We start from the raw sequence: 16933 nt of genomic DNA on the forward strand, positions 1-16933 counted from the left end.
TATACAAATTAATAGAAAGTATTTTGTCCTTATATTTCCACGAAAGTAACGGAAAAATGAAAAATGAACACCCCATAAAATATTTACATTTTTATTAGACATTGTCTAATTGCGTGGGCCATTTTCTGTATAAAATTTATTCGTATAACACGTAATTATTGGTAAAATCATAGAAGCAAAGTAATAAATTATTAAGTACTATTTGTATAAAAATTGCTTTGCTGTTCGGGCATACTGAATTAATGGTGCATTATCGGACTTTGGTTTGTACGTTTCTTCAATTCTCGTGCGAATAGGAAATATGGAAGGTCTTAACAATGTGAATTTCGCCTCTCGTTCCACTCGATCGCGGCCTCGATGATGCCGGACGATCGGACGAAGTCGACGGCGACGATATTGGCGGTGCGTTGCCACTTGCTGTTGTACCAATTCGTAACGTTGATATTAACTTTCTCCGCCATTTGGCGGATACCTCCAAGCCGGTTTAAGATTACGTCCCATGTGTTAGGCGTCAACTCCGCCATCGCCGACCTTGGTATCGATCTAGGGTGTCTGAAACGTGAACCGTCAGATTGGCATAATTATTGTCCGAGCTATCATATGCTATGTTCATGCTGCACTGAAAGCAAAACTAAATACTTTTTTTAATACAATAGCGCTCCCATTGCTATCAATTGGGGGCTCCGTTATAAACTTAATCGGTCTAGCCATTTTTGAGATCGTACGAATTAACGAGCGGCTCGGACTGGGTATAGATACTCGGTCAGTTTGCCGCGTGTACACTTGACGCGAGACACGATCGTCTCTCTTGATTAGCGAAAGTGCTTATAAAACTAAGAGTGGGTATATAATGAAAAGAGTGATCTTGAATAGCTAAGGGTGGCTTGATGTCAGCTTTGTATGAGATGCGCATACCCGACACTTTCCGTCTCGATGCGATTCAGATGATCGAACAAGTCTTCGATAGTCCTGACGTTTCCCCACTGATGAGTCACGCAGGGCCACACGCTTTCGTAGCGATTGACAACTCGTCTCTCATCATAGCCGATGATAAGTCTTTTCCCGGACGACCAGATCGTATTCAGCGTACTGGTCCACCCATAGCTCTTCGGCACGTAGTACCTGGCGAATTGTTCTTCGAGGAATCTGACGAAGTCGTGATGTACCGCCAGATTCTTGCCAAAACCTAGCAACACCATCGGCACATATTTTCACATCAACGACAAAAGTCTACTATTTAAAAGGCCTAAGCTACGAGTTGCATAATCTTGCTAGCGTTACTGTCATTATTGACAAAAAAAAGCGGTAAATCGCGCTATGAGATGATGTTTGCGTATTTTATATCTTGCTACAATATTCTTAATCCGTTGCCCGAGCAATACGAGGCATTCGACAAAAAGATTGTCTTTGGGATTGTCAGCTGATAAGCAGGACATCTTACAATTAGTGTGACGCAACTTTTGCACGTGTCACGAACGGTCTTGTAATTGATCCGCTAATTCTCGCCAGTATTTTGTTGCGTTATATAGAGTTCCACATTAACTTGATAATCTTTCGAATCGGTACACTTTGTTTAGCGTGAGAATATCGCAAACTGCATCCGAGTGCAACGGTATTTTTATGTATTTTAAAGAGCACGATAAGAAACGTTGTATGGCTCTATTTTTGCCTGGCCAAGAACCGCCGAGTGCCTCAACGCTAAATTGTATTACCGACTGGGAACTCCTGGATGTCGAATATCACGATCTCGTTCGTGTGGTCGAGGAAGGCCTTCACCTGGTTTACGACGGTCTGCATGGGAACAGACTTGACTACCCCGTGATTCGCCCACCATACCGAGTTTGTGTTGGGATAGTGTCCGACTCGGATATCGAGATATCGGACCCCGTAGATCAGTTGCGCGAGCACGTCCACATCCTGCAGTTTAATTATCCTAACGATTACCAGCAACGGTTATTCTTTATTTAATTCTTATCCGACTTTAATGCGTATATAGGCTCTCTTTAACGTCGCTCAAACATTTTTCCGTCGAATACTCGAGCCGGACAAGCGTTTTACGCGAATCGAAAGGAAATCTACTTGAATTAATCGAAAGGGCACCGTGGAAATCTCTTTAGTAGCCGCGCATTTATTAAAATACTTTCGACTCGGCGTTGTCGCAGCGAGATTACTTTGCGAGAAATTATCTGGCTTATCCACGCAAATATTCCACTCTCTGCTGTTAATTCGGAATTTACCTGCGTTATCACGTATCTCTCGACGATATTCTCGGAATTTGCCCGCTCGTGTGTCGCATACGATGCAGAGTCGTGCGTGCCGGGCAGGAACACTCTGCTCAACGGCAGCGACCCTAAGATGGCCCTCCTCTCCGTCATCCAGCGAGGCTGCGTTTGCAGACAATTAGTCAGTCTTACCGTGCCGTTTCTCAGCCAGGCGACATGGTACTCTATTAAAGCGAAATTCCGTTTTAAGATTGGATCACGTACACGATTAAAGAATGTCGCAAGGAAAAGTGGATCACTTATATAGCAGCCTTTGACCTGCTCTTCGTAGAAATTATAAGCAATTTGGCTTTCGTACAAAAGTCATATGGAGAAAAGAATATTTTCTGCGCGCTACAGTAAATACGAATACGTGAAAGAGTTTTTGTAATTTTATTATGATAAAATTTGTTCATTCGAAACCAGTTAATAATGAAATAATTTAAAAAATTACATTTCTAAGAGATTTTTGTTGGAATATCGATGAAAGCAGTGAAAATCTAGATCTTTAATTTGCAAGACACCGAAAGGAATTTGAGAAAGGAGTCTTTCTTATACTCTAAATATAAAGTTTGCAAATTTTAGTCTTTTTAAATTTACACTTTTTTATATTTTAAATGTTATGTGCTTGCAAATCTTGATTTGATACACCAGCGTATACGTCAAATCTGTTTTAGCGTACGAAAATCTATAATAGTTACATATAATCTGAATTAGAATACAACTTGTTTAGATTTTCAAAGAAGATAGTATTCGATCCTCCAACGCTAAAGCATAAAAATGATTTCGCCGTGACTTTTAGAGCCTCAAATACATGAAAACCACACAGGTTTCAAACGTATAAAGACAACAGCGATATATTCCTTGCATTATTGAAAAAACAGCGCAACTGTGTTACTGCTCTCGCTGCAAACAAGAAAAACTGAAAATAGATAACTGTCGCAATTACAGTTTTTTCAATTGATGCTGTTGGGTGGAAAAATACAACTGATAATGTCGGTTGCGAAAATGCAACTGATAATGTTTGTTGCACAAATGTAACTGTAACGTTACCAGAAATGTTATTATTTCTCAATGCATACACCCAGTAATTCTAAACGCAAGAATATATAAACTTATATTTACACAAGTTACTCTGGTCTCGATCTAGTAAGTCAATCTTTTTTAATTCGATAGAGGAGACTAAGAATTATTAATTTTATTTTGATGTTGTCTTATTTTTCTACCAAATGAGGTTGTGAGAAATGTAAATGCATCAAGAATATTTTTTGTCTCGGTAACAGAAATCCTTTCTGAGGGCGTATGCTTGATTAGTGGTCTATATTGGAATTGTGTAATTACGATGTATATACAAGTCGCGTACGTACGTAGGCATTGCTGAACGAACATGAGATTCGAGGTGGGAACGAACGTGGCCTGCACTCCGGTCCTCTCGATACCACTCGGCGCGTTTGGTATCAGGGTATAAATTGGCTCGAGGCCGTTCGTGGGCTCGCCCGTGTAAAGCGCGATCGTATCGCCCGGTCGATACCTGGCGTGATTCCAATAAATCTCGATCTCCCGTATCACTCGATTCGACATTATGGGCGAGATAATCAGGCCGACGTGGGCGCGCTGGAAATCTGAAAACGAGAAACAGGTGTCTCGGCGAACAAGGCTCTCTGGCGCACGGCGAAAGATGCGATAACGGCTGGTGCAATAATTTCAATAATCCTCGTTAACATCCGAAAGCGATTACTGCGACACGATGACGCGCGGCGACATGATTGCGTAAGTCACAATAATCATGTTTTCTTAATCCTTTGCGGCCCAACAGTAAAATACACGTTTTAAAAAGACATTTATTATACATGCACTAATACTTAAAGATAATTGTCAATTATATTTCTTTTTAAATAAAACAAGTAATATCAATGAAATATTAGTCCATGCATCCACGTTTTGAAAAATAACGCGGATATTAATTTTATTTTGTTTGTATTTTATGTATCTTTTTCAAAGTTCATTGTATCTTTTTATCTTTATTTTTTGTTTTCTTTTGTATTTGTATCTTAATCAATTTTTCATCTGTTTTTTGTGTATTGTGCATCTTAATCAAAGTTCAAAATAGCGACGAAAAATTCAAAGAACACTCGTAGTGGTTTCACAGCGGAACCATTGGGACGCAATGGATTAAACGACCCTAGTAGCACAATATATTGACGCGATATTGAGAAATAATGTAAATCTAGTATTCCCAATATTGATCCAATACTGTAAGATGACTTTCTCTTGTTTAGCCAATATGTCTATGTGGACCAATATCTTATTACATTTTTAAATATTGGCCAATACACTTCCAATATAAATCCAATATTATATAATTATTATCGTGCAATATTCACATTTATCCCATGGCCAATATTGGATGAATGTTTAGCCGATGTTTAGCCAATGCGCTGTGCTACTAGGGAAAATATGTCAAACTTGATATTCATATTCGACAAAGCGGCACGAAAATACGACGATCGATTGAAACGTTTGCCGTTCGACGTTTGTAAAGTTTATCGCTACACCGCAAAACTTAAAACTCACCATCTCCCGTGTCCGGGCCACAAAATCTCGCAGTCGACACGCAGTCGGCGATCGTTAGCCAAGGGAGAAGGGCAGGTACAATTGTAAGTAGCTTCATCTTTGTGCACGAGTTAACCGCGGGAGGGTCGTAGCGAACAAAATCTATTCGCCTCCTCGAGGAGTTGACATTCTTCTCGGTGTCCCCTCAACCGTTTTAATTCTTCCTGCGAAGTCAACTGGCTACAAACCGCTGCAAAAGACGTCTTCACCTTCGGTCCAACCCGGTTTCTTGTGCAACTCTTTCACGGGCTTAAGAAATTATCACCGTCAGGAAGTCTCACGAAATATTTATAAATATACGACGATCGTTTCAAGTAAAAAAGACCACGTACGTTAACGATACATCTTATTATTTACGATGATAAAGAGAACGAACGGGTCGATTCTCGCATAAATTAAAAATATAATTTTCGTTCGCCTTTTCCGACAGAAAATAAGTCGCCTAACTTTGTAATTGAGAAAAGCTCTTATTCAACGATCTGTCAATCCTATTGTTACGTAAATCTCCAGGATGTGACTTTAAGAGGCGAGCACGCTTGTGCAATTAAAAAATTACGGAAGCTGCTCCAGATCGCGTAAAATCGCGATGGCTCATCCTCGGCAGCGACATGGCACGAGTTGGCAAGAGAGTTATATAAAACAATCGTCGGGTGAGAGCTATGGTATTCACTGACACTCGCTCGTTAATCGCGATGCTCGATAATCGAGGAATAGTCGATCGCGCGGGTCGCAGCTCCTCGAGGTTCCCTCGCGTTCGGTTTGATTTCGACGCGCCGCGCCGCGCCGGTACCGCGCTCTCCGTTGATAGATCGTAACTGATCGTACGTGCGGCCAAGTCAAGTTGTGCAAGTTCAAGAACGTGGCGTACGCGATGACGACAGAATCGTGAGACACATAACTGCCAAGGAAAACCATCCGCGTTGATTATGAATGCCGACCGTTTATCCCCTCATTCTGCTGCACGATCGCGCGTGCTTGTTTTTTTTCTTTACCGCGAGGTCACTCCACGTGTCTCGCTCGCGAGGCGGCGGCGGCGGCGGATCCCGTCGCTCCGTAAATTTTATTTAACGTCCATCGCGTTTCTTTTCGGCGCCTCTCCATCTGACAATAATCAAACGAAATGGGATTTCTCTCGAGACTTCTGTCCGAGGATTTTTTTCAACATCCTCGCGCGAGTTGATGGAACGAAAATTGCGTCCCCCTTTTAGTTATTCTTCAGTCGGAGAATCTGTCCGCGCCACGCGATTGATGCCGATCGAGATCGCTGAATCTCTGAATGGCGGCGGAGGAAGTTCTCGCCCCCTCCCCAGGAAATTAGCGCAGTGATATTTTCGCGTGCTGCCGACGCCAGGTCGGGGTCGAGCGACAAGAGGACCGGGTCGGGGGAGAGGAGGAGAGCCCGGGGGTGGAAAGGAAGGGGAACCAGAAGAAGAGATCTCTTACCACGAATTTATCGCGAAGACGTCGGTTGACTTCGCCGGTCGGGTCGTCCGTTCCTCCGGTTCTCCCGGCATCGGAGTGACGCGTAGTCGTTTCCGCGATAATCGGCGGCCGAGAACGCGCAAAAAAAGCCGCCGACTCGCAACGTTACCGCGTCGATGCGTGAAACTATGCGGCGCGATTCGGTATCACGCGAACTTCAGCGGCGGCGACGGCGGCGGCGGTGGCGACGGCGACAGCGGCGGCGACGGCGACGGCGGTGGCGGTGTTGGTGGCGGCGGTGGCAGCTCTCCACCACGCGCCGGCTTTTGCGTGGCACAGCAAAAATGTTTCTTTCTCGGAAGCAGGCAGCATGATGTACAAGCGGGGTGAATATTGTAGCGGTGGCATAATTAAAGGCCGCGCAAACGAGGCAAAAAAGGAAAAAAGGAGGGGGGGGGGGAGGAGACCCTGGCGAGGGGTAGCCGCTGATGTCAAAGGATCTCTCGACTCTCCTGAGAAGAAGAAACATAAGGAAGACACGCGAAAAGAGACGAAAGAGAGTAATAAGAATGGGAAGAAAGAAGGGGGAGGAGGGGGTGAAAAAGGAGACCGTAGAGTGGAAAGAGAGAAGCAAGAAGAGAGGACAGAAAAGGCCAAGAGAGGGAGCGAGAAAATAAATTACCGTCTATATGCATTTGCGACATAGTGCTGCGTGAGCTGTAATCTTATATTGTTCTACTTTCTATAGCGAACATATATTACACTTGCTATTATTAAAGCACGCTGAGAACAGCTGAGTCATGCTACTAGAAACAAAATCTTTTAACTGAGACTTTAACGCGCGTCTCCTTCTCTCTCTCTCTCTTTTCAAGTGAATACCTTATCGAATAAAAGTGTCTCTAACGGAGCGTGTAAAAGAAGGTGATTTAATTCCGCGAGTAAAGATTGTTAAATACGTGTTCTCTGCAAGACGTAGGTAACGTGTAACGATTGCCGTTCTGTTCCATTCAGAGGGTTATCAGTCCACGGTGTAACAACGGCTCGCTGTACACGTACACACAATATCGTAAGTGTTTTTCCACCAAGTGAGCCGCCGGTATGCGAGAGTCATTAAAACAAAAAGTGTTAAACAGACCTTGGAACGTGTTCTGCCCATAAATTTTGTGCTAATGAGAATACAAGAAGAGTATTTACGTTTTCTGTACTCGCGTGAATTATCCTCAAACGTGAACTAATCCGTAAGGCACACAATATCCTAAAACTGCGTCTCTTCTACGGGTTCTTTGGCTGATCTTTTCTTGAGACGAGACTGTCGGCGTCATTGTTTATCATTGCCTTTTTCTTGCATCATATATTTTTAGAATTATTTCGTATTTTTATACGTCGCAGATTAAAAATCCCTTATAACAGACCAGAAACTGCACCGAGGTCATTTATTTACAGTATCATTGGTTATTTTTTGCGTCATAAATTTATAATTATTTTATAATTATATATTTTTACATAGATATTTTTATATACGTACTTATAGACGTACAACATAGTTATTAGCCAAATAATGTAAATTTTTTTAACTGCCTGGCTTCCCGAAATTTAATTTGCGAAAAACTCATCTTTTTCAGTCGCGAAAATTGTTCGCTAAACCCATCGCTAAAAGGCTATTCTGCATATAGACAGGGTTGGGAAAGTTACTTTATAAAAGTATCTAGTTACAGTTACAGTTTCCTCGCTAAAAATGTAAGTAGTTACAGTTACAAGTTACCAATTCTGAAAAGTGCTGCGTTACGGTTACTCAAAAAATAACGAATCGTTACTTTGCAGTTGCTTTCCTGCAATGAAAATAAAAATATCAAATCTGCATTTTAATTGTAAAGCGTCGATAAAGGCGTTTATGCGCAAATGCAAGACCTAATGCGATCTGTGGAGGTTTAAAAAACATATAAAGCAACTCTTAATGTAACTATTAAATTAGTTACTGGTTATCGAAAAAATGTCACTGAGTTAAGTTACAGTTACAGATGGAGAGAAAGTAACGGAGTTAGATTTACCCCCCAAAAAAGGAACTGTAACTGTAACTTCGTTACTTCCCAAACCTGCATATAGATACCTACTCTCTAAAAGTCAATCAGTGCATTATCACTGGGAAAAATTATAAGTATACAGCATTGAATTATTCACTGCTCTACTTATAATTGTGACTCAGTGAATATTTACTGTTTCCAGCGGTACTGTTAGACTTTTAGAGAGCATACGTAAAGCATAATGTACAAGAAATTATCGAGAGGCTGTCACGGAAATGATCTTACGAGTCAATTGCGTAAATATATCCAACAGTCAAAGGAGAGATTAGAGACGTGCCCTGACGTAATAAAGATTAATGCGGAAGATGAAAGTGAAAGCGAAAAGTAAATATTACGCAACGTGTAAATGGATAAATTCTCCGTCTCACTGCAATTTTCAATCTTTTAAAATAACAATATGCGTTATTTGTTCGTTTTATCTCTTGATTTCCGAAAGTATCCAAATTCAAGAGAACAAAAAACTAAGCATTTTCAGACATTTGCTAACAGCTGATAAATGTGCAGATTTTCTTACTGCTTGTATTTAATATAAAACAGCAGCATTAATTGTACGAAATATGAATTCCCCAAACGAGTGTGGGCCTATTACCTCGTACTCCTTCGTTCGCAACCTTCAACTCTTCAATCAACCTTTTATAAAACCGTGACACACATGGGATGAGGGTTTCAATCCGGGACTCGTCGACTACTACTCGACCGCTTTCACACGGAGGCACGCGTCACCCAACACAAAGTAGTACTTAATATATAAAAATGTGCGCGAATATCATAAAGCCGAGAAATAATGCGAACGAAGCTTGCGAAGAACTTTTTGCAGCTAAATTAATCACGACTAGGAAATAACGATTGATATAACTTGGAAAAGGGAAAAAAACCATGCGTTACGTACCTGCCGATCGGCTTCGTTGAAGATCGCTGAAGTGTGTACGCTGGAGAAACATAGATAACCTTCGTTACGGAATATTTTCGCACGCGCACGTTTATTAGCTATATATAGAAAATGATCCCGACTCTTTTATCAGCGACTGTTAGTCTCCGATGCGAGCACGTTGAAAATAAAAGCGGGAACGGGGGCGTACGATGTACAATACCGCGTTTGCTCCGCTCGTATTGTGCTTACGTAAAAGAATCGCTCTGCGCAGAGAGAGAGCGTTATTCATTTCCGCTACCGCGATCATTGTCGCGTGATTACCGTACGGTAAAACCGTATTGCAGGATGCCGCGAAATAGCCGTGCCATCGGGAAACAATAGAAAAAAAATATAAATTCCACAAATGTTTACAGCGTAATAGAGCACACAGTCGGCGGTATCGAGGAATATAATATAAATAACTAATAACAATATTCTTCAATGTCGCCAGCAATAATTAGCAACGTCAGTGTTTTCTTCATCATCTCTGGCATTTTTAATATGAAAAATTTATTATATTTTCGCAATAAATTTTCTGTTATTATTAAAAATGCCAGATATGGTCAAGAAAACACTGACGTTGATAATATAACATTACGTAATTTCTTTTTCTCGCGGATATCACACGGGACGATCAAGAGCTCGACATAAATCCTTTCCTCCAGACGTTGAATTCAATATTCGCCAATGAGGTTTTTTTACTTTCCGCGAGTTCACGCTAGAGGAAAAGATTCATGATCGAGTCCCGGCATTTTGACGTCGTTACAAGGTTTAAAAAATCTTATTGACCCGCGGCAAACATGCACCGACTCGAGTTGCAACAAAGAGGACGATAGGATCAGGCAACACAATTAGATCCGATAAATTACTTTAATTGACGAGTATGCGGCGGTCGGAAATTAAAAATGATTCCTTCCGTTTCGTGAACAAATACGGTATCACGTCGATAAGCATCGACATTCTATTTCACGCTGTCGGTTCCGTCGAGGAACGTAAGAGACGAGAAGACTTAAAGGAAACGCCACGTGACATTCTTCGGGTTTTTCTCATCTTTCTTTATTTTACAAAACTGAAAAAAAGAAAACTTCTGCGAGAGTAACAAACTTTTGGCTTATGTGACTAGTTGTAATACTTAGCGGCAATACTAAATTAGTGCAGTGTAAGTATGTACATTTGTGTTTACAGTGTTCGGCTGCGAGAAACCACGCAGGCTGAGTTTACAGAGCGATTACAGCTTCGACGATAATTTATATCCTAGATACAAGACTCCGTTACGAAGTCGCTCCTACGGGATAAAAGAGGAAACGCCAATTTCTTATTTTCTTTTTATATATATCTTTCTTTCGCGCGGAGAGCGTCCAGCAAAGAGTTAATACAGCAAGGGAGGACAAAATGTACGCGAGTAAAATCGGTAAATCTCGTCTCGTCCTCGTAATTTCTCCGCCCGTATACGTCGGGATTAATTCTAGTCGCTAAAGGTATACAGAATGTAATAACAAGTTACGCGCGTACGCGCACCGTTGGTCTTGAATGAAAGCGAGCGGATGAAATTTCGACATATACGAAACGCGGCACACACACACATGTGCGCGCTTTCACTCGGCACACCCAGTACATGTCATCGGTCCCTGATCATCGGTACATCGTACGCGTCTTAAACAGGATAATGAATAATTTAACTTACGGATTATAGATGCGATAAATGTTAAACTACTTTAGGATAATGTTCATAGTCTCTCTCGTGGAAGACGCGGTATGGCAGGATTTTCCTTGTCCTTCCTTTTTCTAAAAAAAATTGTTCTTTCTACTCCTTTATTTATGTATTTATTAGGAATAAATCTTTTTCTCCAGCGCAGGCCACGATCTTGGCTTTCCTCGTCGCGGAAATCGAGTGGCCTCGAGTAATTGCGTTTCTGTCGAGCCGACGTTTACTTCACTTTACCATTCGCGAAAGAATGATTGACAATCTCATTGACAACCCGAACAATTAGTACGCGTATACCGGAAAACCACGAAGGCCTGCCACGTAAATGCAGTACGTTTACATGTATATACATGTATACATACATATATATATACGGATCGTATTTAGAGAATAATGTATTTATTTATCAAAGAATGTTTGCGTTAAAAGCGGTATGTTTTACAGGCCTATGTCACTATTTTATTATTTCTTACTTGCAACTCTGTAGCAACGAATTACGAGTTGATTTTATCTCATTGATAAAAAGTGTGTCAGACATCCCTAGGAAACATCGTTAATTTGCCGGAAGTGTTTTCGCATTACAAAAAATAGTGACGCGGAAAATTCCACGTTCGGTACAATCAAGTATAAGAACGACAATAATTGTATATGGTGAGGAGGGTTGAGGAAATGCGCACTATATTTATTAATTGCAAATCGCAATTGCGTGCGAAAATCTTAATGATTTCTTTAGAGAAATTACAAGGACAAAAGCTACTTGGTGCGTTTTGCGTAAATTTTTCCACGTCTCGATATTGTGGTCGCCTTCGTTATAAATCTTTGACAGCGCTTGATGCAAGGCAAGAAATTATCGTAAATTTCGAGCTCGGAAAGTTAATCGAGAAGTCGGACACGTTCGTAAATCAATTCGCGACCGCTTGTATGAGTCATTGCTCGGTTTTAAAATTGTAAGCTGCGTAGTTTTCCCCTCTTCGGGATACAAGGAAATATTTTTCTGTCTGTTGGCGAAGTTGGCGCGCCTCCGGTATTCTTTTTACAAACTTCTCTCACTCGTCGAGTGCTTTACACGGATACATAATCACGAGGAAATGTTCAAATAAAAGTAGATACTTACTTTTGCGACGAGATCACCGATTGCGCGGGCGCGCGACAGAAGTATTACAACATAAAACAATATTACAATGCGCAGGAAAAATTGTGTAATTGTCCCATATTTTAATATATTTCAATAATTCAAATGCATTTGAGCACGAGTAGTATCTGGCGATCGTAAAATTAATTTTCTTTTTACAGCTTAGAACTAGATTCGCGGGTCAAGTCGAATTAATAATTCAATTAACGAAATAATCTTATTCAATTACACAATCACGTCCCTCTCGTCCTCGAATTTTACAATTGTAGATAATTCTATTTAAAATTAATATATATATATCTCTCTCTCTCTCTTTCTGTCGTACACACACGCATACACTCACATACAAACATTCTCTTTTTCTCTCTCGTGAAACTTCTTAAAGCCATCATACATATTTTAAGAGAAAACTAATATGCGTATACATCGTGGAATATTTTTCTAACAATAGGTTGCGCAACTTTGTTAGCAAAAGAACTAACAACAGAGAATTAATTCGAAGAAATTCGCAGAGTATATATCATGAGCAGTGAGTTTTCCACAGTGTCCTAGAAAATATTAGTAGTGCAATCTCTGAATCTTCTCGTAGTCGAATCTGTTTTAAGCACCATCATTACCATTACACGATTTACGACGAAAATTACAATTGATGATTTTTCAAAAGAAAAAAGACCATTTCTCGTTACCAAAAACAAAATTGATTAGCAACTTGGACAATTTTAGGGATGAAGAAATGTGTGCCAATATTAAATGGATAGGAAGTGGGAAATTAAATTTTTGTTCCGCCTTTTAAATTTTTACCACGGAGGCAATAACCTGTTCCCGATACAAAGAATGCGTTAAATGAGCCGATGCAAAATTATTTTTACAGCATTCGCTGTAAATTACGGCGAATTAAAAGTCCGGTCCAATCTACATCAAGATATGTGATATTAAGTGCCTTGCAAAATCGTGTAATGATTTATCAGTTTTTCGTATCGCAATAAGTATCATAAAACTTATTACCGTGACGTTAGTGATTCATTCATCTCGCGCGACATTTACGTATGTCGTTCGGCCCGGACAACCTGTATACGTCGATTTTTTTTTCTCGCGACGCTTCGTGAGCAGGCAATGTGATCGATGCGAGGAAGGAAAGGAAAGAAACCATCGAGGACGATGGCGACGGCTAATTTAAAGCTAAAGTCTTCAGTATCAGTCCATCGGAGTTCTCATGCACGTATAAATTAGGTACATGGTGTGCACATGTGGTCGTGCAGTCAGTACTGCAACTAGAATGGTAATTAACCGGAACTTATTTCGGACCTTCCAGCTCGCGCAGTCCCCCCCAATTTTTTTCGTAGTTCGTACAGCGATCGAGGAATCCCAGCCGATCTAGTTCCGACGAATCCTGCTTGTTGCGCAATAAATGCATTGTATGTTCGCGGATAGTAAATGCGAGCTAAAACTCATAATAGTTTGTCTTCAGTTTGTTTCGCGAGCATTTATAAATTAAACCTTGAGCGATACCGGGCGAAAATTTCAAAAGATGAAAAAACGTCCAGTTTATTTCCAGGTAAAAATCAAATTTAACTATTAAACATATTAAATTCTTAGAGTACCAACCGGACGATAATTGTACAATCTCGAATGCACGTTCGTTATTTCCTCTTTTGTGATTTTTTGCGAATTACAGTTAAAAATACATCAATTCGATTTGACATTCAGCGATGTAATGGTAGCAATGCCCGCAATTCAGTAACAATATAAACGCGACAATTCGCGTACGCTTTATCCCGTTATCCCGTTCAATTGCGGAGAAAATCGAACTCGTCGGAAATAGCGGTTTGAATTCTGGCAAACCATTCTCGATGTTAATGGACGCCGAAATTACACCATTCGAGAAATTCGGACATGCCATGACAAGAGTTAAGCATACGCTCGACGGGACCAACGACATATATACATAAATCGAGCATTCTATTGATAGAAAACAAAGCCGGGACTCGGGCCGAGGTTTTCAAATTAAAGGAAAATTGTTCAGTCAGCGCCCCTTTTGCTCTTACAGCAGGAGCAGCGTTCTATCCGCTCCATCGATTGTTCATCGTCTGTCATAAATGCAATATCAACTACTTTGCGAAAATGAGACCACGCGAGAGAGTGTATAAAAGAATTTGGCAAATATGCAGTATTGTAAAAAAAAGCAATATGGGAAAAACGAGGTAAAAGAGCATCGATTTGCCCCGACGGATTTAACTTGCACGTTTTGAAACGTATAAAATGTAAAAAAAAACAAGAACACTGCGATGCAGGGAATGTTATATCATTTTACAACATTCCGTAATATTTCACGAATAAATATTATCGACACTGCACTGCACATTTACCGGAGGATCTTAGCAGGCTTAAAAATAATGGCAGTTTCGTTATACATATGTCGTTGGACGAAACCGATCTCGTCGAGGAGTACAAAGTGACGACGATGCCACGAAATAAATTAGTCAACCTTCTTTTTATATAACTGTACATGCAGCCCGTTGCAGCTACGGGGCTTCGTGTCATCCTTACGTCATGGCGTTGTTCAAATTGTATGTCGTTGCGCCTGCATTATTTACCGAGGCAAATAACATTAACAAAACTGGACTGGAGAACGGCGTCGCTCCGCGATTCGCTCCGATTACCAGCGCGATTACTTGAGCTTAAAAGAGCTATTCGTTAATCATACATACGTAATTAATCATACATACGTAATTAATCATACATACGGTTAATTAACTAATTAATTAAAGTGCTGTACAGGTGACGATGGCGCGATACGCCGCGATGGGGAGCTACGAGGGTGAAGAGTTTTTTTTTCAATAAATACTCCTTAAATTACAAATCTTACGCGGTCCGGGGCGTTCCTGGCAATATATACTTAAGGTTAAGACAACGTCTTGCGCGACAATTATACAGATTGGATGCTCATACGCAAGCTCGTGCGACGCGAGTTGTGCATATAATACAAGTGCGCGTTAATACAGTGTACGGTTGCGCACCGTTAATATATTATCGATAGTGTTAGTCGTGATTGGACCACTTGAGACTCGTAGTCAATTATAGTATGCAATATATTAATCGGTTGTTAATTCTCTAACTAAAGATCCCCCCCCCCCCCTCTGAAATGCCGTCAAATCGCCAGGCCGAGAGTACCACGAGATGACCGAACCGCATTTGCCCGTCCCAGTCATGGGCGCTATCTTATCAGGGAGAGAGAAACCGTGAATCGACGCGAATGAAACGAACGAAAACGCTCCTTCCTCCTTCTCGCTCTCCTCTATCGGATCTCTCGATAATCGCTCTCGATATCCGCGCTAATTTCGAAGAAACCCGCGAAAATCGACCTCTCCGTCCCGCCTCGTAAGGCAACACACACTAACACGGTCTACAAGCACGCGTTATCTCTTTATACACGTCTAGTCGACTATCTATCGGTCTAACGTTTCTAGTTTCCTATATGTACAGGCTTGCATTGATGCGATGGTAAGGAGCTCGGATACCTACACATTCCTCCCCCCCCTTTTTTTTACATAACGTAGAAAATATATATAGGCCGCAACGATATCGCGCTGCTTCTTTCGACGTGTCCGAGGGACACTGAGGGATACGCTACGAGTGAAACGAGCCGCAAGGATTTCTATTCTACGCGCAGTTACCGAGCGATTTTCTACAGCTACGACCAACTGGAAAGAAAATTGTCTCCGAGTATTTTAGAGCGAATTCGGTTGGTTGCACTAGTGCGCACTGGGTGCACAGTAAGCCTTGTTTCCAGTCATTTCTTATATTTAAAGATCATCTTGAATATCTCCTGCAATATTTCTCATTCAGAAAAATGGTTTGCACAACGTTTACGCGGATCATTTTTTGATTAAATACGCCGAACATGTATTTGAGACAAAGTTAAATATAAGAACTGACTATAAACCAGCTTTGGTGTGCACTCGGTGCGCACCTAATGCAAGCAACCGAATCCGCTATTAGCTACGTTTCCGTGATACGAGAACAAGAAGCGACGATAACGTCCGTGGCGATCGCGCGATTACTTGGGGGTTTGTGGCTCTTGAATATATTTGGCATCGCCGAACGGCGGGTTCGCGCGCGAATACATATCTCGCTTTATTACTACCGGACTTGGACTAGCCGGGGTCGAACAGAATGATTTTACTCGCTGTCGGTGAAACGGAACGTGAAACAGGAAATATGTGCGCGTCCGAGTGACTAAATACGCTTGCTGCGTAACGAGGATAGGCGCGGCCATTAGGATCGACATTCTCATTACCTTCTCGATTAAATTACTGAAATTATATCGGGTACGTCATAACGCGCGTCTGTTCAATTAGATCGCTCGCGAGTGGCACGACAGAGTGGAATTACGAAAGCTGGATTATCCGTGGGTCCTCGCAATTTCCTATTCATCATTAACCCTTTGCGGTCCAACTTAGGAAAAGATGGTTTTGCAAAGGACAGGCAAATACTAATAAATAACTGCCAATTATACAATTGAGATATAATTAAAAAGACACACTGATAAAAAAAATATCTTAATCCAGAAAACTATTACTTTACTCGAGAAAATTATTCATTGGGTGGCTCCTTTGGGTGCATTGCTTTAATTTAAGTATTTATTAGATATCAAAGAATAGATAATTTTAAATTAGAAAATTTTTACTTTAATTCTACAAAATGTTTACGGTGTAATTTTCATAGCGAAGAAAATCGGATTTCTTATTTAACAAACACAATTATTTTATTTAATAAATAGTATTCTATATCTCATGAAACCTCAAGTTG

At 40.9% G+C, this 16933-nt stretch overlaps 1 protein-coding gene across 5 annotated transcripts; it reads right to left on the reverse strand.

Moving 5' to 3' along the window:
* Positions 1 to 75: 75 nt before the first annotated feature.
* Positions 76 to 9474, reverse strand: LOC105570238 (PI-PLC X domain-containing protein 1-like). Of its 5 annotated transcripts, none has more exons than XM_012027303.1 (7): positions 9267 to 9474; positions 4836 to 5123; positions 3629 to 3883; positions 2238 to 2446; positions 1713 to 1917; positions 916 to 1186; positions 76 to 552 (listed from the first exon to the last, which is right to left on the reverse strand). In XM_012027303.1, the coding sequence occupies exons 2-7, from the start codon at positions 4930 to 4932 to the stop codon at positions 312 to 314; spliced, it is 1278 nt and encodes a 425-aa protein (XP_011882693.1). In that variant the 5' UTR covers positions 4933 to 5123; positions 9267 to 9474; the 3' UTR covers positions 76 to 311. The 5 variants fall into 5 exon arrangements, with proteins under 5 accessions (XP_011882693.1, XP_011882695.1, XP_011882692.1 ...); XM_012027305.1 differs by lacking the exon at positions 9267 to 9474 and adding an exon at positions 6318 to 6523 and having other exon boundaries at positions 4836 to 5038; XM_012027302.1 differs by lacking the exon at positions 9267 to 9474 and adding an exon at positions 6318 to 6523.
* Positions 9475 to 16933: the final 7459 nt, after the last annotated feature.

The sequence above is a fragment of the Vollenhovia emeryi genome, unplaced genomic scaffold, assembly GCF_000949405.1.
Source record: "Vollenhovia emeryi isolate VEMERY1.0 unplaced genomic scaffold, V.emery_V1.0 DF939121.1, whole genome shotgun sequence".
In the NCBI taxonomy this organism is placed as follows: Eukaryota; Metazoa; Arthropoda; class Insecta; order Hymenoptera; family Formicidae; genus Vollenhovia; species Vollenhovia emeryi.

Coding starts and splice junctions, on each gene's coding strand:
- LOC105570238 (XM_012027303.1), bottom strand. CDS start 4,932: ATGAAGCTACTTACAATTGTACCTGCCCTTCTCCCTTGGCTAACGATC. Junction 1,918..2,237: donor AGAGATACGTGATAACGCAG/GTAAATTCCGAA, acceptor ATTAAACTGCAG/GATGTGGACGTGCTCGCGCA. Junction 553..915: donor ATCGAGACGGAAAGTGTCGG/GTATGCGCATCT, acceptor TTCACGTTTCAG/ACACCCTAGATCGATACCAA.